Source organism: Petaurus breviceps, unplaced genomic scaffold (genome assembly GCF_028583685.1).
Source record: "Petaurus breviceps papuanus isolate PSGF00001 unplaced genomic scaffold, PetGlider_PUasm1.0 177, whole genome shotgun sequence".
In the NCBI taxonomy this organism is placed as follows: Eukaryota; Metazoa; Chordata; class Mammalia; order Diprotodontia; family Petauridae; genus Petaurus; species Petaurus breviceps.
The window spans coordinates 4,484,056-4,508,121 of NW_027185776.1; the positions used below are offsets into that span (position 1 = coordinate 4,484,056).

Sequence of the window (24,066 nt, forward strand, 5' to 3'; positions counted from 1 at the left end):
CAAGTCACTTCAGAGTGGTCTGACTCAGGGCAAAGTCTATTTGTTGCTCCCCTCATTTGAGCTCTGCAATTCCCTCACCTAGGTTTGTGTCTAGGAAAGTGGAGCCTGCTAATGAATTCAGTCCCTATCAGCCAGCTAGGAAGTTCTTTTGGTTTAGAATGGTAGCAAAGTAGGCTCCAGTTGCTACTATTGCTGTTGATTGCTTGCTTGCTTTTTTCTGAGCTGAACCTCCTTTCTCAGTGCACTGCCCAGGGCCTCCCTACATTAAAATGCCACCCAAGTATACATACTGGGTCTGTGACTCAAAGCTGGGTAGTAGATGACAAAGCTGTCCTTATCACAGTGCCCCAGTATGGGTCTGGTGGAACCCTTGTATAAGTCTGAGACCTCCTCTTGGCCTGGTACACAGCCTCTCCCTGGATGCAAGAGTGTTCCACATGGCTCCTGACCAACCTTAATTCCTATAATCCTACCTGTATATATCCCTATGCCAAGCTGGACTGACCCATTGTGCCATTTTCTGAATCTCCCCATCAGGATTCAGTCTGGTACATTTTCTATATCTATTTAGAGAAGGTTTGTCATGGGAATCACAGCTACACTGCTCTTACCATTCTGCTATCTCGATTCCTCCCAGATTGTAGATCATTACAATGTTGTTGTTGTTTCTTTGTTTTGTTTTTTTTAGCAAATCAGGGTTATGCGACTTGCCCAGGGTCATAAAGCTAGTGAGTGTCCTCCTGACTTCAAGTTCACTGCTCTACCCACTGAACCACTAGCTACCCCATACACTGGTTTTTAAAAAGGAAATAAAATATAGAGAAAAAAAAGAGTACAGTAGGAAAGAAGTGAGGAAAGAGGAAGAATCTGCTATTTTGTTGATTGAATGAATGAATGAAGCATTTATTAAGTATTTACTATGTGTAATAAGCTGTGCTAAGCACTGTGAATACAAGAAAGAAAAGGAAGACAGTCTCTGCTCCCAAGGAGCTCACATTTAAATGGGAGAAACCACTTACATGGAAGGTTTCAACTGCAAATCAAATGGAAAGGTTACATGGTCCTTAAAGTTCAATGGCAAAACAAATGGTAATGCCTCTTCTTTAATGTTATTTCCAATTATTAAGGTCATATTAGCTTCTGATGCTGAATTTGCTAGGGCTGCTTCCCAGAATAATGGTTGTAGGCATTGTGCTGCAAGCACTACTAATTCCAAAGGCTCTAAGGTTCAGATCGCTGTCTCCACCAAAGTCTGAGGGGAGATGGTGAACAAGGTGGTGGTTCAACTTGCCAGACACATATAGACTCCCACCTCTACCTGCTTCAGCTAAGCTGGCCTACTTGCCCTATGAGTGGCAATTCATGGGGAATTGGTGGGTATGGCTGGCACCTTCTTCACAAGAGTTGTTTCCTATAAGATGGCAGAGAGGGCTGAGCTGGAAGAGAGCCAATAGTTGGAATACAGGGCTCTGTGATCATAAACATAAATGACATACCCAAGAAAATTAGTATACAAATATGGAGGAAGGAGTGAGAAGAGTAATCACTGCATGACCTCACTCTTATCAAAATAAAAAATGTTAAACAGACATACATACACCTATATACCCATACATATAGATCCTGATACAGCAAAACTAAAATCTAAAGAGAAATAGATGGGAACAGAAAGAGAAGAGAAGGAGGTATGAGAAAAAGAGTAGATTGGGAGAAGGTAGCATTAAAAAGAAAGAAAGTATGAGAAATATTTTTTAAACTTTTTTTTTCCTGATCTGAGCCTTGAAGAAACTGAAGGATGTTAAGAGAGAGAGGTGATATGAGAGAGCATTCCAAGGCACAGGAGGTACTATCTGCACCAAGGCCTGGAGTCAGGAACTCAATCTCACTCAAAGTCTAATAAGGGTCTATTATGTACGAAGACTGAAACACTAGGGATGCAAATGTGGGAAAGACACTGATCCTAGCTTTCAAGGAGCTTCACCAATGAGGGATGGGGAAAGAGATGTAGTCCAAAACTTAGCGCCAACTCTAGGACAGAGGGATTGAAGGCCTGTGTGAAAGAGTAAGCAGATAGAAAGAGACTAAAAGTGAGAAATAATTCTGACTGTATGACAATGAGAAGCTTTTGCACAAACAAAATTATTTCAGCTAGGACCACTAGGGGAGCATTCAACAGAGGGGAAGTTATATCCAACGTCCCTGATAAGGGTCAGAGTGAAGACACAGAGGGAAAACAATTAAGCAAAAAAAAGAGGCAGAGGAAAAATCTGTTTCACCGGGGAACAGCAAAGACCAGTCTAGCGCAGGCCACACCTACACTGGCTGGAACTGGGCATGCCACACCCCAGCAAGCTAGCAGCAGGCCTTGGGAGAGTGACTGAAATGGAAGTAATGGTTTCCATAGTGCCCAAACCACAGACAGTAAGGGGGTTGGAGATTACAGGGGACCCTTAGCTTGTACTGGGTGAAAGACTCTGTTGCATTGCCCATAAATGGTTCCAATAATAGTGTCAGGGCAAGAAGGATCACTAGAACACTAGAGCAGGTACTCTGGTCACAATTTCAGGGAAGAAAAGAGTGCATGTGGTTGCTCACTTACCAGAGCACAGGCCAGAAGAGAAATGACCACAAGTCTCCTTAGATCATATAACCTTGAAAGAACTGACAACTTACAGACCCCCAGAACTAGCTCTGAAAACAACGGCACAAAAAAAACACACACACAGAAACTTGGGGAGGTGGTCTCTCCATTCCAGGAGCAGAGTCCAACTTTTACATAAAGTTCAAAGTCAAGAAATAGGCCAGGAAAACAAGCAAACAATAAGAAAAAGAACCTGACCATGAAAAGTTACTATGGTTACAAGGAAGGTCAAAACACAAACTCAGAAAAAGACAAAGTCAAAACAGCTACATCCAAAGCCTAAAAGAAAAATGTAAATTGGTCTCAGGCCCCAAAATAAAAGAACTCCTGAAAGAGCTCAAAAAGGATTTTAAAAATCAAATAAGAGAGATAGAGGAAAAATTCAGAAAAGAAATGAGAGTGATACAAGAAAGTAATAAAAAAAAAGTCAACCATTTGGTAAAGGAGGCACAAAAAAATACTGAAGTAACATCTTTTAAAAAGCAGCATAGGTCAAATGGTAAAAGAGGCACAAAAGCCACTGAAGAAAATAATTCCTTAAAAATTAGAACTGTACAAGCAGAAGCTAATGAATCCATGAAACATCAAGAAACAACAAAACAACACAAAAAAAGAATGAAAATAGAAGAAAATATGATATATCTCATTGGAAAAACAACAGACCTGGAAAATATATCAAGGATAGATAATTTAAGAATTATTAGACTACCTAAAATCCATGATTTAAAAAAAGGAGCCTGGACATCATATTTCAAGAAATTATCAAGAAAAACTACCCTGATAACTTAGAACCAGAGGGTAAAATATAAATGAAAAGAATCTACCAATCACCTGAAAGAGATCTCAAAATGACAATTCTAGGAATATTATAGCTAAATTCCAGGGCCCCCACGTCAAACTGAAAATATTGCAAGCAGCCAGAAACAAACAATTCAAATATCTTGGTGCCATGCTCAAGATAGCACAAGATTTGGCAGCTTCTACATTAAAGGCTCATAGGACTTAAAATGTGATATTCTGGAGGGCAAAGGAACTTAGATTACAACCAAAAGTACCTACCCAGCAAAAAGGAGTTAAAAGTCCTTCAAAACTTCAGGGGGAAAAATTAACATTTAATGAACTAGAGGACTTTCAAGCATACCTGATGAAAAGTTCAGAGCTGAATAGAAAATTCAACTGGCAAATACAAGACTCAAGAGAAGCATAAGTAAACACTCAAGGTAAACAGGAAAGAGAAGTCATGAGAGATTCAATAAAGTTAAACTATTTATATTCCTACATCACAAGATGATACCTATAACTCCGAAGAGTTTTATCATTATTAGAATAAGCAGAAGGAGTATACAAAGACAGATAGCATGGGTGTGATTTGACTGTGATAGGGTATCTAAAAAGTAAAATTAAGGGATCAGAAAAAGGGATCCACTGAGAGAAAGGGGAAGGGAGAAGAAGAGGGTAAATTATTTCACATAAAAGAAGTACAAAAGAGCTTTTACAATGGAGAGGGAAAAGGGGGGAGGGGGAGAATTGCTTGAACTTCACTATCATAAGAACTGGCTGAAAGAGGGAATAACATATACACTCAGTCAGGTATAGAAATATATCTTACCTTGCGTGGAAGTAAGAGGGGAGGAGGATAAGAGAAACGAGGATTGATGGAGGAAGAACAGATTAGGGGAGACAATGGCCAGAAGCAAAACAATTTTGAGGAGGAACTGGGTGAGGAGAGAGAAAACGATAAATAGGGAAAACTAGCATGAAGGGAAAACATCATAATCATAACTGAAAATTCTTAGATCGAGTTTTTCTGATAAAGGCCTCATTTCTCAAATATATAGAGAACTGAATCAAATTTAGAAGAATACAAGTCATTCCCCAATTGGTAAATGATCAAAGGACATGAACAGAAAATTTTCAGATGAAGAAATCAAAGTTATCTATAGACACATAAAACATGCTCTAAATCATTACTGATAAGAGAAATACAGATTAAAACAACTCTGAGGTGCCACCTCACTCCCACTAGATTGGCTAATATGACAGAAAAGGAAAATGACAAATGTTGGAGGAGATGAGGGAAAATTGGGACACTAAAGCACTGGTGGTAGAGTTGTGAACTGATTCAACTATTCTGGAGAGCAATTTGGAACTATTTCTAACATCCTACAAAACCAAAAGAGATTTTAAAAAAAGAAAAGAAAGAAAAAGACCTAAAACAATGTACACAGTAACAACAATATCGTACAATGATCAACTGTGAATAACTTAGATATTCTTAGCAATACAAGACAATTCCAAAGGACTTACAATGAAAAACACTATCCACTTTCACAGGAAAAAACTGATGGAATCTGAATGCATATTGAAGCTTACTTTTCTACTTTATCAATTTTTCTTAGTTTTTTTTCTCTTTTTTGGTCTATTTTCTTTCAGAGAATGACTAACATGGAAATATGTTTTGTATAACTCCATATATGTGTGTATGTGTGTGTATAAAACCTATATCAAATTGCTTGCCTTTTCAATGGGGGGGAAGGGAGAGAAGGAGGGAATTTAGAATTCAAAATTTTTCATGTTAAAAATTGTTTTTACATGTAACTAAAGAAAAAATAATTTTTTAAAATTATTACATTAATGTAATGGAATATTACTGTACTGAAAATTATGAACATGGTGGAAAAAGTATGGGAAGACATATTAATTGATGCAAAATGAAGCAGAACCAAAAAATAATATACAAGATAACTATAATAATGTAAGTAGAAAGAATAATAATAACAAAATAAGCAAAGGTGAATGCTGTAAAATTATAATAAGCAAGTTTGGCTCCAAAGAGAAAATACCTCCCCCTCTTCCTCTGTATAATGATGGGGGAGGGGGGAACCATTGATGTGAAATATTACACATAATATATATGTGACATATAACATATATAAATATAACATCAAACTTTTTGACATGTTGGTTAGTTTTAGGGAACTTTTTTCTTTCATCTTTTTTTCTTCGTTATCATAAAGAATGGTTCTCTGGGAGGGATAAAGGAAGGAACAAAGTGGAGAATATAAGTGATCCTAAAAACAAAAGATATCAGTATAATTTTTTTTTAAATAAAATGAATGGGAAAAAGTGGGAAGGATGATATCTTAGCAATTCCAGATCTCACACTGTACTACAAGGTAGTAATCATCAAAACTCTTTGCTATTCATTTAAAAATAGAAACTTTGATCAATGAAATAGATAAACATTACAAAATTTAAAATAATCAAAAGTAAGCAAATATAGCAACATAGTAATTGATAAGCCCAAGGATTCCAACTACTGGAGTAAAGATTCACTATCTGACAAACACCACTGGGAAAATTAGAAAGTAATATGACAGGTTTAGACCAACATCTCATACTATATACCACAATATAATTCAGATAGATATGACCTAGTTATAAATGAACATAGCATAAACAAATTAAAGGGGCTTGGAAAGAGATATTCTTTACAACCATGTATAGGGAAAGAGTTATGCAAAAAAGAAATAGAGGGGCTTACAGACAATAAAATAAACCACATGATTACATAAAATCAAAAAGGTTTTGCAAAAACAGCATCAATTGAATTAGAAAGGAAACCATTAACTGAAGGTAAAAATATCTTTATAGCAAAATTCTCCAATAAAGGTCTTACATCACAGATGAATAGAGAAATGATATAATATATAATAATTTTGTTATTATTATATATAACATATATAATATATAAAAGTAAGAGTAATTTCCCAATATATAAATGGTCAAAGGTATGAACATGCAGCTCTCAAAAGAAGAAAGGCAAGCTATCACGAATCATATGAAAAATATATATACCAAATTGCCAATTACAAAAGAAATTAAAAGTAAAACAACTCTGTGGTTCTGCTTTACATCTTTTGGATGACAGAAAAGGAAAACTATAAAAGTTAGAGGGGCTATAAGAAGATAGGCACTCTAATGGACTATTGGCAGATCTCTGAAATATAACCATTCTATAAAACATTTTGGAACTAAAACCAGAAACTCACTAAATTAAGTATACCCTTTGACCTAGTGATCCTAATCATGAAGTAAACCCCCAAAAAAATAAAATACAGAGGAAAAGGACTAATTTGTACAAAATATTTATAGCAACAGTTTTTTAAAGAAAAAAACTGCAAACAAACCGGTGTCTATCAACTGGGGAATGACTGAATAAATTATGGTTTCTGAATATAATAGAATATTATTACAGTGGCAAAAGGGATGGATTCAGAGAAACTTTGGGCCACTTTATGAAATGATTCAGAGGGAAGTGAGTAGAACCAAGAGAACAATTTATATGATGACAATATTGTAAAGTAAAATAACTCCTGAAATAATTCATGACTGTGATGAAAGCAATGGCTAATAATGACTCCAAAAGATGATAATAAATTATGTTTTTCAACTCTTGACAGAGAGGGTGATGGACTAGAGGCTATGAGTGAGACATTTCAGACACAGCCAATGTTTGAATTTCTATTGAATGACTATACTTATTTTTCAAAAACAGCTTTCCTTTGAAGAAGACTGGTTAGAGTTGGGTAAAAAGTAGGGAGCTTGCTGATAGTGATACTTTAAAAAGACAGGAAAGTATGTTAATGAATATTTTTTAAAAATAAACAGAAGAAAACAAAAGGAAGTTCAGAAGGAGACACAAAGAATCAGGTTTGGAATTACCACGTTAAAATATTAAAAAAAAAACAAACTGCTCATAGTAAAGATTCATGATTTAATACTGTGTCCTCTTTTGTTCTCTGTAAGGGAAAATATTCACATTTGTAGTTGTTGGTTAAGTTCATAATAAAAAAGAAAGCATATAAAGTAAAAGATAGTAGTGATTAAAAAAAACCCTTGCTTGAGACACTGACAGGCTAAGTGACCTTTCACACAGCTAATGAATTTCATATTTTCAGATTTAAGACAAGGAGGAGCCTCAGAGGCCATCTAGTCTCATTTTACGGATGAGGAAAGTGAGGCCAAAGAGATTAAACATTAGATGGTAAACCCTAAATTTAAACCCAGATTCTCTGACTCCAAAATCAGCACTCTTCTTTCAGAGGCAGGACTTGAACCTGACTTCCAGACTAAAACACTATCACTGTGAAAAGCTGACTTTCCATCTATAAAATAAAGACTTCACAAAATAGTTGTGAACATCTCATACAACATTTCATTTGTGCCTTATCATGTATTATTGTATATTAATTACATGTCTCTTGTTACCTTATTGATAGCAAGCATTTATATATCATAATATGTTATATATATACATATATATGTATACACATACACACATGTATATGCTAACCCCTTTAATCGTCACAATAATTCTATGATATAGATGCTATTGTTATCTCCATTTTCCAGAAGAGGAAACTGAGAATTTGTCAACTACCTAAGATGTTCCAAGCACTGAGGATACAAAGAAAGGTTAAAAGTAGTGCATGCAATTAAGGAGCTCACAGTCTAAAAGGGGAAACAACATGCAAACAAATACATACAAACTACATGCGGGATAAATTGAAATAAACAACAAATGGAAAGCACTAAAATTAAAAGGAATAAGGAAAGGTTTCCCATAGAAAGGGTGATTTTAGATGGAACTTGAAGGAAGCCAGAGAAGGCAGAAGGCAAAAATGAGCAGGGAAAGCATTCCAGGCACATGGGACAGCCAATGAAAATGTCCAGGGTTGGGAGATAGTCTTGTTCAAAGAACAGCAGGGATGCCAATGTCATGGGACTGCAGAGTCTGTGATAGGTAAGGGGTGGTATAAAATGTAGAAACAGTAGGCGAGTGGAGGGGAAGGTCTTTGAATGCCAAAGTTACCTCTTAATTAGGCAGTAAGCTCCATGAGAGCAGGGATCATGTCTTACCTAAATCTCCTCTCTCTATGGTGCTCTGCATACATTTTTGTGGGCATTTCTTGTTATTGGGTTGACAAGTATACTGTTTTCTGTGTTGTTATGCAATTTAATCATTTCTTAAATATCTATTGTATTAAAATGAATTTTAATTGAAGATCAAGTGAAATATTAAATGTAATAGTGCTGTGTAAGCTATAAGGAACTAAACAAGTGTTCAGGGTGCTTACTGTCATGAGAAAGACCTTTAGAGCCATTGTCTTTCCTCAGCTGCTTACCACTAGCCGGCTTTCTTCTTTGGGAGCCAGTCGTTCTAGGAGGTCACACCCCAGCTGATAGCAAAGGATGCTTGACTGGCACAAGTGGCACTCGATAGCTCTTTCATCCTTCTGGCAAGTATGAGAACCCCCCCAGGGGGCTTGGAAGACATTATTTATAATGGAAATGATGTCCTTAGACAAACTGTTTTCTAAGCCCATGGTGATTCCATCATCTTGTAACTCCATCTGTAGGATACAAGAGGAAAGGAGGGAATTTTGTGATTTTGTTTAATGATTTTTGCACACTCCCCCCAGAAGTAGCCTTTACCCACTGGTATCCTGTATAATCCTTATTCAGAGATTGAACATATCTACAGCAGGATAATCACCATTGTCCTTATAAGTAGTCAGTTTGGGAGACTCATTTTATAACCCCCTCCTTTTAAGGAAGTGGAAAGAAAGGCCCAGAGAAACTCAGACTTTATTTCAGTGATGCTACTATTGTTCTAAATACTTTTGGAAGTTTTGTTTTGAAAACAATTCATAATCTGAGATCAGTCCTTGGTGACTGCCATACAGAAGAGAGATTTGATTTGTTTTGCTTGGCCTCAGACACAAGTAATAAGGAACAATGCAGCAAATTTTGGCTCAATAATGGGAGAATTTCCTAACAATTATAGTCAAATGAACTGCTTTGTGGAGTAATGAGTTCCTTCCACACAAAGTGTTTACTATTCAAGCAAGACAAGAACTAGTTGTAAGAGATGCTATAGAAAGAATTTAGGAATTAAAGTTAGTCTATATAACCTCTAAGGTCTCTTCACACTCTACAAGTTATCTACAAGTATGATGATAAAACGAATGAAAACGGAGTAAACCGAAGGAAAGTTTTCACTTCAAGTACCTGCTTCAGGAGGAGATCAAACATGAGAATGAAACAATTCAGATTCATTTCATCATCTTCACAATCAAAGTCAATAGTCCTTCCTCCTGGGTGTCCAAAGTTCTTAAAAGGGCTCCGGAATGGACTGCGCATGGGACTACGAAGAGGGCTCTGGAAAGGGCTAGGAAATGGGCTTAACATATGGTGCTGAACTCGGCGACCAGGATCAGAGGCAACACTCACCTGTGGGAAGGAATTTTGAAACTTCATTGAGTATAATCAGTTTAGTTTGGTGAAAAGAAGACTGGGACTAGGGGGAAAATCTCTGGTTGGCCTCAAGTCCCAGTTTCAACATTTAACTCATTAAGTGACTTGAGGCAAGTAACTTTAACTCTTTGAGCCTCGGTTTCCCCATTTATAAGAGAGATAATAATACTTGCACTACCTACTTCCCAGGATTGCTAAGAAGAAAGTGTTTTGTAATACTATATAAATGTGAGATAATAAAAAGCCTTCAATGATGATACTCTTCTAATCCTCTGGTAAATAACATAAATGTTCTCAAACACCATTCATTTAGAAATTAAGTTAATTGATTCAAAACCAATGAAGAGGAAATAAAAGCCATATGCCAATAAAACTGACAATCTAAGTGAAATGGCTGAATATTTATAAAAACATAAATAGACCAGATTAACAGAATAGGAAATAGACTTTAATGAAATTCAATAAAAATGGACTTCAAAAAAATTGAACAAGTCAGAAATGAGTTCCCTAAGGGGAAAAAACCCCTAGGACCAGATGGATTTACACATGAATTGTATCGAATATTTAAAGAACAATTAATTCTAGTTTTACATGAATTGTTTGAAAATATAGGTAAAAATCATTCTTCTAAGTTAAGTAAGCAATAGCCTAATAGTTCTTCTCTCCCACACTTTCCTTCAGAGACTCCCAAACACTGAGCTAGCTCTGGCAATGCATGTGTGGACTTCATCATCTATGTGTACATCCCTGGAAAGCATACCTCCAAGGTAAGTGACCTTAGCCACAGTATTCAAAATGTCTCCATTTGCTGTAACTGATGGCTCCAGGTATGGATGGTATGGCGCTGGATGGTGGAAAACCTCTGTTTTCTTAGTGTTAATTATCAAGTAAAAATTAGCACAAGCAACAGAGAATCAGCCCATAATCTGTTGCATCTCAGCCTCAAAGGTTGCATTGAGGGCACAAACATCTATAAACAAAAACTCTCCCTCCACTTAAGTCTTGGCTTGTAACCTTTTTAAGTTAAATAATTTACTGTCAGTGTGGTAGCTGACCTTGATGCCATTTTCATCACAACATTGCTGCAAATATCATGCTAGAAGCTTGGGCACAAGCTCACAGCCTTGCTGCACTCACTGTTGACTTAGAAAGAACAAGAGTATCATCCACTACCCAGAACCCATGTAAGCATAACATCATGGAACTGGTATATGATACTGATGTACTTCTCTGGGCAACCAAATTTTTCAATGACCTTCCATAAGCCTTCACAATTGATAGTATCAAAGGCCTTGGTCAGATTGTTGAATGGTTTATGCAGACCTCTGTTCTGCTCCTGGCATTTCTCCTGGAATTGTTGGGCAGCAAACACCAGATCAACCACTCCATGGCCCTTTATGAAGCCACACTGGTTCTCAGGTGGATGACCATCTCTCAGTTGAAGGATCAGCCTATTAAGGAGGACCCTGGCAAGAATTTTGCCAGCAACGACTGAGAGAGACACCCCTGTGATTTTCACACAGGACTCAATATGAAGAAGTAAAAGAGCACAGTAAACTATTGTTTGATAAACCCAAAGATCCCAGTTACTGGGGCAAGAACTCACTATTCAACAAAAACTTCTGGGAAAACTGGGAAGGCAGTCGGGTCAAAACTAGGCATAGACTAACAATTCACACCACATATCAAAATCAACTCAAAATTAATGCATGATTTAGATGTAAAGGTTAATATCATATGCAAATTAGTGGAGCAGGAAAGAAATTACTTTCAGATTTATGATAGAAGAGTTTATGATGAAATAAGAAATTGAGCAGTTTATGGGAAATAAAATGGATAATTTTGAATACATTAACTAGAAACTTTTTGCACAAACAAAATCAATGTATTTAAATTCAGAAAAAAAAAGTAAGAAACTGGGAAAAAAATCTTTGCATAAAGTTTCTGTAAAAAAGTTCTCATTTCTAAAATAATAGGGAACTGAGTCAAATCTATAATAAGAGTCATTCCCCAAATGATAAAAGGATGTGAATAGGCAATTTTCAAAGGAAAAAATCCAAACTATCAATGATAAAATAACCTAAATCATTAATAATTAGAGAAATGCAAATTAAAATAACTCTGAGCTACTATCTCACACCCAACCCTTTGTTTTAGATGACAAAAAAAAGCAAAATGAGAAAAGCTGGAAGGGATATGGGAAAAGAAGCACACTAATGTACTATTAGTGGAGCTGTGAAGTAGTCCAACCATTCTGGAAAGCAATTTGTAACTATGCCCAAAAAGCCAGCAGTCTATGTATACCTTTTGATCTAGCAATAACACTACTAATTCTACACTTTAAAGAAAGAGTAAAAGGGCCTATATGTACAAAACTATTTATAGCAGCAATTTTTACTATGCTAAAAAAAATGAAACTGGCCATCAAATGGGAAATAGCTGAACAAATTATGGTATATGAATGTGAAGGCATACAAATGAACTATAAGAAATTATGAAGGAGATGGTTTCAGAAAAATCTGGGAAGATATGTATGAACTGATACAAAGTGAAATGAGCAGAAGCAGGAGAACAAACTATAGAGAAACGCAACATTGTAAAGATATTCTACTCTGAAAGACTTAGTAACTCTGTCCAATACAATGATTCATGATTCCAAAGGACTCATAATGAAATATGCTATCCAGAATGAGAATTGATGGACTTAGAATAAAAGTTGAAATATATTTTCCTTTCTTTCTTTTTCTTGCTTTCTTAAAAAATGGTTGTCACAGAAATTTGATTTGCATTACTATACATCTTTGTAATGGGTTTTGTTTTTCTTGCCTTTTCACTGGGTAGGGAAAGGTACGGTAAGTAGAGGGAGAAAATCTGGAATTAAGAAAAAATAATTTAAAAATCTCTGTGAGGGGCAGCTAGGTGGCAAAGTGAGTAGAGCACCACCCCTGGAGTCAGGAAGACCTGAGTTCAAATCAGCCTTCAGACACTTAACACAAAAACTAGCCTTGTGACCTTGGGCAAGTCACTAAACCCCAACTGCCCTCCAAAAAGCAAAAAAAAAAATCTCTGTGAGTGGGCGGCCAGGTAGCACAGCGAGTAAGAGCACCGGCTCCAGTGTTGAGAAGACCTGGAGATCGAATCCCAGGCTCAGACACTTAGCACCCACCCAGAAACACCTGGTCGTGTAACCTTGAGCAAGTTACTTAATCCCAATTGCTTAGGGGCGGCCAGGTGGCTCAGCGAGTAAGAGCACCGGCTCTGGTGTCGGTATGACCTGGATCAAATCTGGGCTCAGATACTCAGCACCACACCCAGAAATAACTGGCCATGTAACCTTGAGCAAGTTACTTAACCCCGATTGCTTAATGAAAAAAAAAATCTCTGTGAGTAAAAAGGAAGGAAGATAAGTAGGGAAGGAGAGAGGGGAGTGATTTTTTTAATCTTCCCCTAAGGATCAGGTATGTAGGAAAAAGCCATTAAATTATATATACTTTTTGAAAAAATTAAATGAATCATATAACAATATGGAAAAAAAACTAAAAAAAATTAGAATAGCTGATTTGTACTACATATATAGAGTTCTAAGACACTAAGGGAAAAAGACATTTGAATTTACTTTTATATTTGTATAATAGTAAACATTTTAAGTAAACTATCCCAAATTTTATTAGATCTTTCTCTAAAATAAGGTCTAGAAAATAATCTTCTCAAAACAAAATATTACAAGGTAATGTTGAAAGTCATCATGTTCAAGAATTGGAAATTCCATGACAAATGAAAGAAAGATGGAGACCCAAGGACTGTCAATATTAAATGTATATGCATATATAGATATGTATCTATTTGGTATTACTAAAAACCCCTCTTATTAAAATTAACAGCAGTGGAAGAATCTGGTTCAGAAAGTAGAATACCAAACCTGGCTCTGCCACTTGCCACCTGCATGATTTTAAGTAAGTTATTTCCCATCTCTGGGCCCCAGTTTACTATAAAATAAGGAGACTGGACTCAATAAATTCTAAGTCTCTCCCATCTCTAAATCTTTGCTCCCGTATACCTGATATATCTTCCTCCCATGATTAACCATGGCACAGAATTGACCTTGACCTATCAAAAGCTAGTAGAGTTGAGTAGAACTCAAATAAGAGTTACATACTATAAAGTTGGAAAACTTTCAGCTGTGGGTCTAGCAATAGATTATGTCTACCATCCTAAGACTTACCTGGCTAAAGGCTGAGAAGCTCTTCCTCAGAAGGCTGGTCACCCTGGATAATTTATTTTGGCCACAATAATTTACAAAGAACATTTAAATCAGGGGTCGGAAACCTATGGCCTTGAGCTCACATGTGGCCTTCTAGGTCCTTGGGTGTAGTCTTTTGATGGAGTTCAAATTTTACAGAACAATTCCTTTTATTAAGAGGATTTGTTCTGTGAAGTTTGGATTCAGTCAAAGGGTCATATATGGGGACCTAGAGGGCCACATGTGGCCTTGAGGCCTCAGGTTCCTCACCCCTAATTTAAAGTATGGATCTAAATATCTAAAATATACCTTCTATATATTTTATATACTTAAGATCATAGATTTAAAGCTAAAAGGGATCTTAGAGTTCACTAAGTCCAAATCTCTCATTTTACAAATGAGGAAACTGAGGCCCAGAGAGATAAAATGCCTTTCCCAAGGTCATGCAGCTAATAACTGTCTGAGGCAGAATTCAAACCAAGGTCTTCCTATCTACAAGTCTAGTGCTTCAACCACTACTTTATACTGTGTGCCATATTTATTAATAGCATGAGTACCTGCAATGATGAAATCACAGATTCTTACAATAGTAAATTGAATTAGTAAAATAAGTTAGTTTTTTAAGCTGCAAATTTAAGAAGCAATTTAAGTAGCAAATTAATTAGTAAGTCAATAAATCGAGTGACCATGGACAATTTATTCAATCTATCTATCAATTTCCTCATATGCCAAATAGAGATAATTCCTGTCCTAGTCTGCCTTCCATATAGGGCTGCTAAGAGCTCAAAGAAGATCTTATACATGAAATACCTGACAGGGCATAAATATAAGTTATTCAAATCACTATGTTATTATTAATAATAAAAATGATTATAGCATTATGCAGGTAATTTATTGTTGGTGGCCTATTTTTAAAAACTGAGAACTATACTGACAAAAAAGTAGTCCATCAAATGTTGCCCACCCCCAGAGAAAGAACTGATGGAGTCTGAATGCAGATTGAAGCATCCTATTTTCACTCTGGTTTTTTTATGTTTTTTTTTCTTTTGTTCTGTTTCTTCTTTCACAACATGACTACTGGGGAAATATGTTAAACATGATTGCACATGTATAATCTATATCAGATTGCTTGCTGTCTTGGGGAGGGGAGAGAAAAGGGAGGGAGAGAGAAAATTTGGAACTCAAAATCTTACAAAAAAATGAATGTTGAAATTTATCTTTACATGTAATTGGGAAAAAATACTATTTACCAAAAAAAATGAAATTTGAACCTTCTTAAAAAAAAGTAACTTATCAAAATTTGCACTACATGCAAACTAAAGATGTGGTCTCTAATTGAAGTGAGAGACATAAAGAATAACACTACTAGTCACATCCCCTAGAAGAGTCTGGGATACAAGAGCAAAAGGGGGAAACAGGTTTGGCAAGAGAGAGGAAAAGCTTTGCAAAGTAGACATGGAAGTAAATGGTTGCAGCTCTCTTCATCAAACAAGAAGGGCAAGAAAGGGAAATCACTCCCTCCAAAACACATTGTAGACTTGAGGAGGAAGAAACGTCTCTCATCTGAACTTTTAAAGCAATTTGCTCATGCTTTTATATTACATTCTCCTATGTATTATAGTTATTTGTTGATTGATCTTGCCTCTCTACTAGACCATAAATCCATTAGCTCCCATTTCTATAATACTTGCCAATTTACAAAATGTTTTTCTCACAAGCCTGTGGAGTACTGAGTATTCCCCCTGCTAGATTCTCTAATCCATAACGTCACAGATCATATCTTACTAATTTTTTCTTGTAGGTGCTTAATAAATATGTGCTAAGGGGGGGCTAGGTGGTGCAGTGAGTAAAGCGCTGGCCCTGGAGTCAGAAGGACCTGAGCTCGGATCCGGCCTCAGACACTTAACACACACACATACAAAAAACTAGCAGTGTAACCTTGGGCAAGTTATTTAACCCCAACTGCCCTCCAAAAGGCAAAAAAAAAAAAAAATTTAAAAATAAATAAATATGTGCTAAATTGATAGATAGAAATAATTTTAAATAATAAAAATTATATTTGATAATCGATTCTACCTAGCCTTTGCTAGATCTAGCATCTTACAGTTTGTATGAATCTTCAATGATAAAAAGAAGGCAAGATGGAAAAAAATGAGTCATCATTTACAAATATCTGAGACTTTGATGTTAGTCTTAGACACTGGTGCAACTGGCAGTGCGTTCCAGAATCTCAACAAGCAAGATAAACAAGAATTGGGGTGATAATTACCCTTCGAGCTGCAAGACTCCCTGTCAGCTCACTGACTCTCGATTTTCTTTGATTTGCCAGCTCTTTGACGGAATTAACTCCATCAGAAAACATGCTTATTAGTAGCTGAAGTGGGACCATGATGTCTAACTCTGATAATACCTGAAGAAAGACAAACATATATACATATCAAAAGGAGAAAAAATACAGTCTTTCAAAATCTAAACAAGGATATATAACATTTTTTTAGAAAATTAACTATTTACATGAGGTCATTTAGTCTTATAGATCACTTGGATATCAGCAACAGGTAGTGAAGAAAGACACTGGGAGTTGGAATGCCTATGTTTTAGCCCTGTTGTGGCCACCTGTATGGTCTTGGGCAATTCATTACCTTTCTGGTCTTCCATTTCCTTGTCTGTAAATTGTAAGCTCCATTAAGTTAGGGACTTATGTCATTTGTTTTATTTAATAAATGTTGGTTGGAAGAGTAAGTGTGTAAAAACAAGAGACTGAATTAGAGGATATCTTTGGTTTCTCCTCATTCTTAAAATTATGTGTTCTAATATGCTCTGTTATTAAGTCCATCACAGCTCTAATACTCTATATGCTAAAGTTCATTCTAATTCTAATTCATTCCACAGCTCTTACATTCTATGTTCTAAAACTCCACATTCTATGATCTCTTCTGCCTCAAACATACTACAATCCACAGATTATGATGTATTAGAAGTAATAATGATTGATAGCAATAATAATAGCTAGTAGTTAGAGAGCACTTTAAAGTTTGAAAAGTGCTTTACAAATATTATCTCGTTTTATCATCGCAACAACCCTGGGAAGTAGGTGCTATTATTATTCCCATTTTGCAGATCAGGGAACTAAAAAAGAAAAGATTAAATGACTTGCACAAGATCACACAACTCTTAAATGTATGAGGTCATATTTGAATTCATGTCTTCTTGGCTCCAGGTCCAGAGCTCTATCCACTGTGCCACCTAGCTGCCATGTTTCATTTCTTTTCCTGTCCCCCAACAAATTTATATTTCTCTTATTCTAAAAAGATAGAGAACAATGAAAGTTTACTACCTTTCACTACAAACATTAACTAAATTAATACTTCTAGAAATTAATGAGGAAAGATCAATTTCCTGAACCTGAAATGTGAAAGCGAATTCACCAAAGTTTCATTTGTGATTAAAAAAAAAAAACAAAAACAAATGATGAGTCTCAATAAGATGTATTCTCTCTGCCTGGTACATTCTTCATTCTACCACCACCATGATCTTTAGCTCTGCCTTTCCAATTTCCACCCATCCTTCAGGGCCTAGATGAGAAGCTCTCCTCCATAAATATTTCCTTTATCCTATCATAGATCAAAGTGATCTCCCTCATAGCAATTCTCTAATAGCACTTGTTACCTTTTCTTATGCACTCATCATCCTCTGCTTTGTCCTATGGTTATCTGTTTATAAATTATCCTCCTCCCTACTAGAACCAAAGCTCCAAGAAGGCAGTGAATAGTTATCTAAACTCTGTGTCTCCCTTATAAAGAAGAATAATTAGAAACTACAATGATTTTGCAAAATCTTGATGGACTAATCCCTCAACCACCTAGTGTCCAAATAATAGAAAGTGCTCAAGTCCTGTTAAAGGAGAAATAAAATATTAACAAATAATAAAAGGATTTATGTAAAGTAGTTGGCCTTATCTACTGTTATAATAACTACTTCCTGTCCTTGGCTAAGATATTCTGAAGTTTGGTCTAAAACAGCTTATTTCACAATTGTGAAAGTATTTAGTCTCTTCCCTTTGTCTTTTTCCCTTGAGCAGCAAATGTTTTCTTATTCCAATAATAAATCCTACCAGTCACATTCCAAATATTTCCCTCTTCTCCCTTGAATTCTCCCTCCTTTCTCTACCCCTCTCTCTGCCATAAATGCATTACTTATCTAGCCTATGAAGCTGAAGAATGCTGCTTATTGGGCCTGAAATGTCATAAATACCATGTCTACATCCTAGAAAAGTGAATCTGCCATCAACAAGAGCTGCAAGTCCTTCCTTAGAGTTTCTTCTTCCTTTTATTAACTTCTTTAGCAAGCTAATAAATCTCTTTGCTTTCAATTTGACCTCCTATCTTTGACTCACAGTCTGCTGTGAGTCACATACCCCTGCTGACCAGGAGGCCTCTCCAAAGAAGTCAAAAGAGGGGGAGGCTAGGTGGTACAGTGAGTAAGAGCACTGGCCCTGGAGTCAGGAGGACCCGGGATCAGTTCCGGCCTCAGATAGTTAACACCCACACAAAAAAACTGGCTGTGTAACCTTGGGCAAGTTACTTAACCCCAACATCTTAAAAAAAAAAAGAAATCAAAAGAGAATTCCCCTACATCTACCATCCAATATTGCCTTTGAACACAGCAAGTGTTTAATAATTAACTGTTAAATGAATGAATGTTTTCAGTTCTCTAAAGTGGTATTCAAGGAAGGCTAGGCATTCGAGTTATCAGAATTTGTATCATCCCACTCATAGAGCCTCTACTTCAAGAAAGTAGGAATATGTCTTATCTAAATTTTGTATCTCCTCTAGTACTCATGTGTTCTACACAAAATAAGTGCTTAATGAGTATTTTTATTATTATGAGTGAATGAATGAGCTGAATAAATTTAAATTCTGAGTACCTGTGCCCAGATTTTGGAAAAGGTTCCAGTTTATCCTTTTTCTAATGTGATATAAATCGTTCTCCCATTGGGCATAATGTGGATGAAGCTGACGCAATGAGAAGAGTAAGAAAATGGTCTTGCACATGCAAGACCTAGAAATACCACCATAACTACTGTTTATTTAACTACAAAAGGTCTCCTTTTCCCAGGTTATAATTCCTTTCTCCATGATCAACGAGCATCACTGACTTACATGAAGCCATAGTAGAGCTTGCTCCTGCACAGAAGAGGGGTATCCTGTGAACCGGCAACTGATAAATCCGAACATCTCTTCCATTGAGAAAGGAAGAGGGCAAAGCTCAATGTCAAACATTTTGCTACAAAAGAAAAGAATGGAAGTCAATTAATATCAGGAATGTATTTTCAGATGCATTTCAAACTATCCTATACTTTGTGGAGTCAAACCATATACACTCCTCCTCCCCCTGCCCTGGCTCCTACCAGTCTATGTTCTATATGATTCAACCATGTCATCACTCATATACAAAATGTGTACAATTGTACAAAGGCAACATGGAATAATGTGATGGATATGGAGTTGAAAACACCTGGATTCATATTCTAACCTGAACCTTAGCTGAAACAAGCCACAGTCTCTCTAATCCTCAGTTTCTTCATCTGTATAATGAATATAATGATAGTCATGGTACTAGCCTCACAGGATTATCATGAGACTTAAATGAGATAATATATATAAAAGACTTTGAAAAATTTAAAACACTATATAAAAATGTCAGTTATTATTTTTGTAGAAGGACCTAAGAGATCTGAGACCTAGTTTTGGTCTCAGAACTTACTAGATATGTCACTTCAGTTATCTGGCTGTCAGTTTCCTCATTTGTAAAATTAAGGAACTGAACTAGATGAACTGTAAGAGATTCCTTTTAGCTCTAACCAAAATTCAAGTTCTCATAACCTCTCACTTGGACTGTTATAGTAGACACCTAATTATATTCCCTTTTTTCAGCATACCCTTATCTTCCATATAGATGCCAAGATAATCTTCATAAGACACAGATCTGACCATGTTTCTTCCCTGTTCAAAAATACTTTATGACTCCCTATTTCAAGATCAATTACAAACTTCTAAATCTGACATTTAAGACCCTCTATGATACAGCGCTGACCTGTCTCTACAGATTTATTTCCATACTATTCCCCTTCACATTCAGCCAAACTGTTCCCCAAACTCTATACTCCGATGCCTGACTCCATGCAATGGTTATCTCAGGTATACTTCTTTATTATGTCCACTTTCTAAAATCCTTATCATCTTTCAGGGCTCAACTCAAGTGTCATATCCTCCCTGAAGCTTTCCCTAATCCTCTCCTTTTGCTAGTATTCTGTCCTTCTTCAAAGTACCTCGCATTATACTTAATTATGTACATGTTGTATCCCTCCAATAGAGTATAAGCTCCTTGGTGATAAGAATTGTTTCATTTTGGTCTTTTTATCAACAGGTCTCAGCATGGTTCTGTAATGGAAATGCAGATTTAAAGATCTTCCCTGCCCCTAGGCTAATGTGCACCTGAAGCCTGGGGTGGGAGGCTTGTTTTTCAGTAGATACTTTTTGATTGGCCAGTGGGTCAATAAGGTTGTTACATTCTCTGAGCCAGGAGAAGGCTATATAAGCCCTGATGTGTAGCTTTGTTTTGGGACTCACTTTGAGAAGTGTTCTGTGATTTGATCTGAATTCTGGGAAGCCGTTGTTGAGAGTCCCCCGGCTTTCAAAAACCCAGAATGTGGAAACCCAGATGTTGACTGGGTATGGATGTAATGGTTGGACAGTTTGGAAATCTGTCTACTTGATGTTTTTGTCTTGATAATTCTGCCTGTATGCTTTGAGGTTCGGGGTGCTGACCTTTTCTCCTGACCAAGGTAACCGATATATGTCTGACTGATTAAAGTAAGCTTGTTAACCCATTTTGAGTGGCTTTCCTTTAACAAAGCAGATCCAAGAACCTGTATGGGCGGCAAACCCTGAGGAAGCTTGGGGTGCTTGCTGCTACAGGTTCTTACATATAACAAGAGCTTAATAAATATTTATCAAATTGAATTTGCATTCTATAGAGTGCATTCCAACATTTTATGTTCTGACAGTCTGTGTTCTAAGTTTCCTTCCAGTACTAACATTTTATGATTCTATTTATATTTTAGAATGCCTCGTTATATGAAATGAATTATTAACAAATGTATTAATAATATATTAGTACTTGTTCCCATCCTTATTAAAGGCTAACAGGAAGGATTTAATATCCAATAAATTAAGATTGAAGCTACCTTCCAGAATTTAAATTTTTTTCACATTGCTCCTATCTCGTCATATAAAATTGTAATTATGCCTAAAAGACAGTGAATATAATGGAGGACTTATCCATCATTTAACATGAACAAAGACTCTTCTGAACAATAATCTAATCACCAGATGTGATTCCTTAACTAACATTTAATCCTTGATACTGAAAACTTCTCCATTAAGTTCCAGATTTAGCAAACACATTTCTTGACACCTTTACCTACCTTAATACTTCCCTGAATTCTTTTAGCTGGTTATCTGGGACTTCTGTTCTGATGGCTTCTAACCACTCTGGCATGATGCATTCCCACACAGGCTGACTGATCACATTGTAGGGAATCAGGCAAAGAATACGGTTGAGACCTTCCTTTAGCTGGGTCACTGTGCTGCAGGACTTGTCCCAATACCCACCAACCTAAAAGGATTTCCAATGCCAAAGGAAGAAAGAATATAGCACACTTATCACACTTAGATACATTCAAACCCTAAGCCAAAAAATCTGCAAATAAGTTTAGCAGTTCCTCTGGGATACATTCACACTTCTGAGTTGGGTTCCAAGTGTGTGTATCTACTAACCCCATAAAGTTACAGGATATTCTGTATGTCCAGGCCACTGATATTACAGCTAATAAATCACCACATGTGCATTTCCCCTTTATATTTGGCCAAGAGACACAGTAAGCCCTTAGCAATGTCAGTGACTAAGATGGCATACTAAAAACATTAGATATAAAACACTCTCCCCACTAAATTTAGGGCATGCTTTTCCACAAACACACACAGCATATATGGGAAAAGTGGAACAAACGTGGAATACAATGGTAGTTAGGCACGTGTGTAATGTACTCATGAAGTCAAGGAATCTCCAACTCCATACCTAATAGGGCCTCAATGTCCTTTCTCTCCTCTTAAGAGTCCTCACAATGCTCCCCCTTCAGGTATGATATCTGTTGATCAAGTTACTCAGCTGACTTCACAGGGTCTCTTCCTCTAAAGAGTGAGACTATTAATTGCCACAGCTAGCCCCATCTTGACCTCATAAATGGCTCTCTTCTCTGCTGCCAGGGCTCACATTGCTTGAAGCTTTTGCAGACTATGTCAAGTGAATAAATGCCTCTCTGTATTAATGTCTGCTGGCCTAAACTAGGCCTCAAACTCTCTCTTAAAATGACTCTACAATTGTCGGATGGGGTGTTTCCTCGGGGTGGGTAGTTGTGCTGCTAAACCCCATGGCTGATGGCACAGAGGTGGGTGAAAGGAAAGGAAAGAAAATGTCCTTCTCTCTGATAAGAGATAAAGAGTTGAAAGTTCTTTCCCAACTTCTGGCTCCTGGCTCAACTACTTCTAAGTGACAAAATAATGCCTTTAGAGGGTAATACACAAAGTGTTCTCTATCATTGCTTATCCAATGACATCAATACTTATGATTCACTCAAGGAATTTGTTCATAGTTCATACTGCTTAACAGGATTATCACCAGTATTTTCTCATTTTTACAGTTATTTTAACATCTCCTTGTTGGCCCCTTTTATGTAATAAGACCTAAGCTTTCAAGAACCCACACCCTTACACTGTCATTCTATTTAAATATTTTCTGTTCCCAAAAAAAGTAACTGGGGTGCATTTTGGCAAAGACCATTCCACAAGGATATTGCCTACCATAGTATTTGACTTAAGGATTGATTATACTCACTTCCAAATTGAAGACTACTTAATTTTAAGAACAACGCCTTAACAAACATCATTTTACAGATTTCTTATAAGTTACCATATGTCTTGGTGCTTGCAAAGGCATCCAAAACAAAGACAATGAAGAAAAAGAAAATCTGTCTACCTCCTCAGAGGGAAGCCAGGTTCACAGAGAACTTCAAAAACATGTAGGCCCCTCCCCTAGGTATAATGGATGTGGGGTCTACTGGCAGTAAACTTTCACATAAGAAATCATACTATTTTGGTTTTAGTCTTGGTCTTATATAAATAACACAGAACCACTAAGCAGGAGGGGAGAGGGGAAAACTTGTCCTCCTCCTCTCCCACTAAAGGGCCCCTCTGCTCTGGACTCATAAACGCAGACCAAGTTAGTCCTAGGAGATGAAATTTCCCGAGTCCCTGCAATACACAGGACACTCCCAATATCTTCAAAGTTTCCTGCAATACATCAGAAATCCAACTAGAAATATGAACTCACCCCTCAGTAGGACAAGAAATTGGAAAATGAACTCAGAAAAGCCCCTAAAAAGGTATGGGGTTCGCAAAAGGGGATTAAAAACTTGGAACTGATTACTCAGGAATTTCATTTTAGTTAATAACTAAAATTTTAGAGTATTTTAAGGTTTACAAAGCATCTTGCATATTATCATCTCATTTTACCCTCAAAACAATCTTGGTAGGTAGGGGTTATCATTATTCCCATTTTACAAATGAAGAAACTGAAGCAGTCAGAGGTTAAATGACTTGTCCAAAGTTACATAGCTAGTAAGTATCTAAAACAGGATTTGAAAAAAGGTTTTTCTAACTCAAAATTCAGAAGTCTATCCACTGTTCCACCTAGCAACAGTTGCGACCTAAGGCAAGTAGTCAAAATCTAGTCAAAAGTTTGT

The 24,066-nt window shown here is 36.5% G+C and overlaps 1 protein-coding gene across 1 annotated transcript in view; it reads right to left on the minus strand.

Moving 5' to 3' along the window:
- Positions 1–24,066, minus strand: part of UNC79 (unc-79 homolog, NALCN channel complex subunit) — a 345,437-nt gene that overhangs the window by 180,975 nt on the left and 140,396 nt on the right. Inside the window, exons 15-19 of the mRNA XM_069086022.1 lie at positions 21,691–21,881; positions 19,364–19,487; positions 16,471–16,611; positions 9,716–9,937; positions 8,830–9,057 (exon numbers count right to left, since the gene is read on the minus strand). Coding sequence (XP_068942123.1) covers positions 8,830–9,057; positions 9,716–9,937; positions 16,471–16,611; positions 19,364–19,487; positions 21,691–21,881 — 906 coding nt within the window. The remainder of the gene's footprint in view (positions 1–8,829; positions 9,058–9,715; positions 9,938–16,470; positions 16,612–19,363; positions 19,488–21,690; positions 21,882–24,066) is intronic.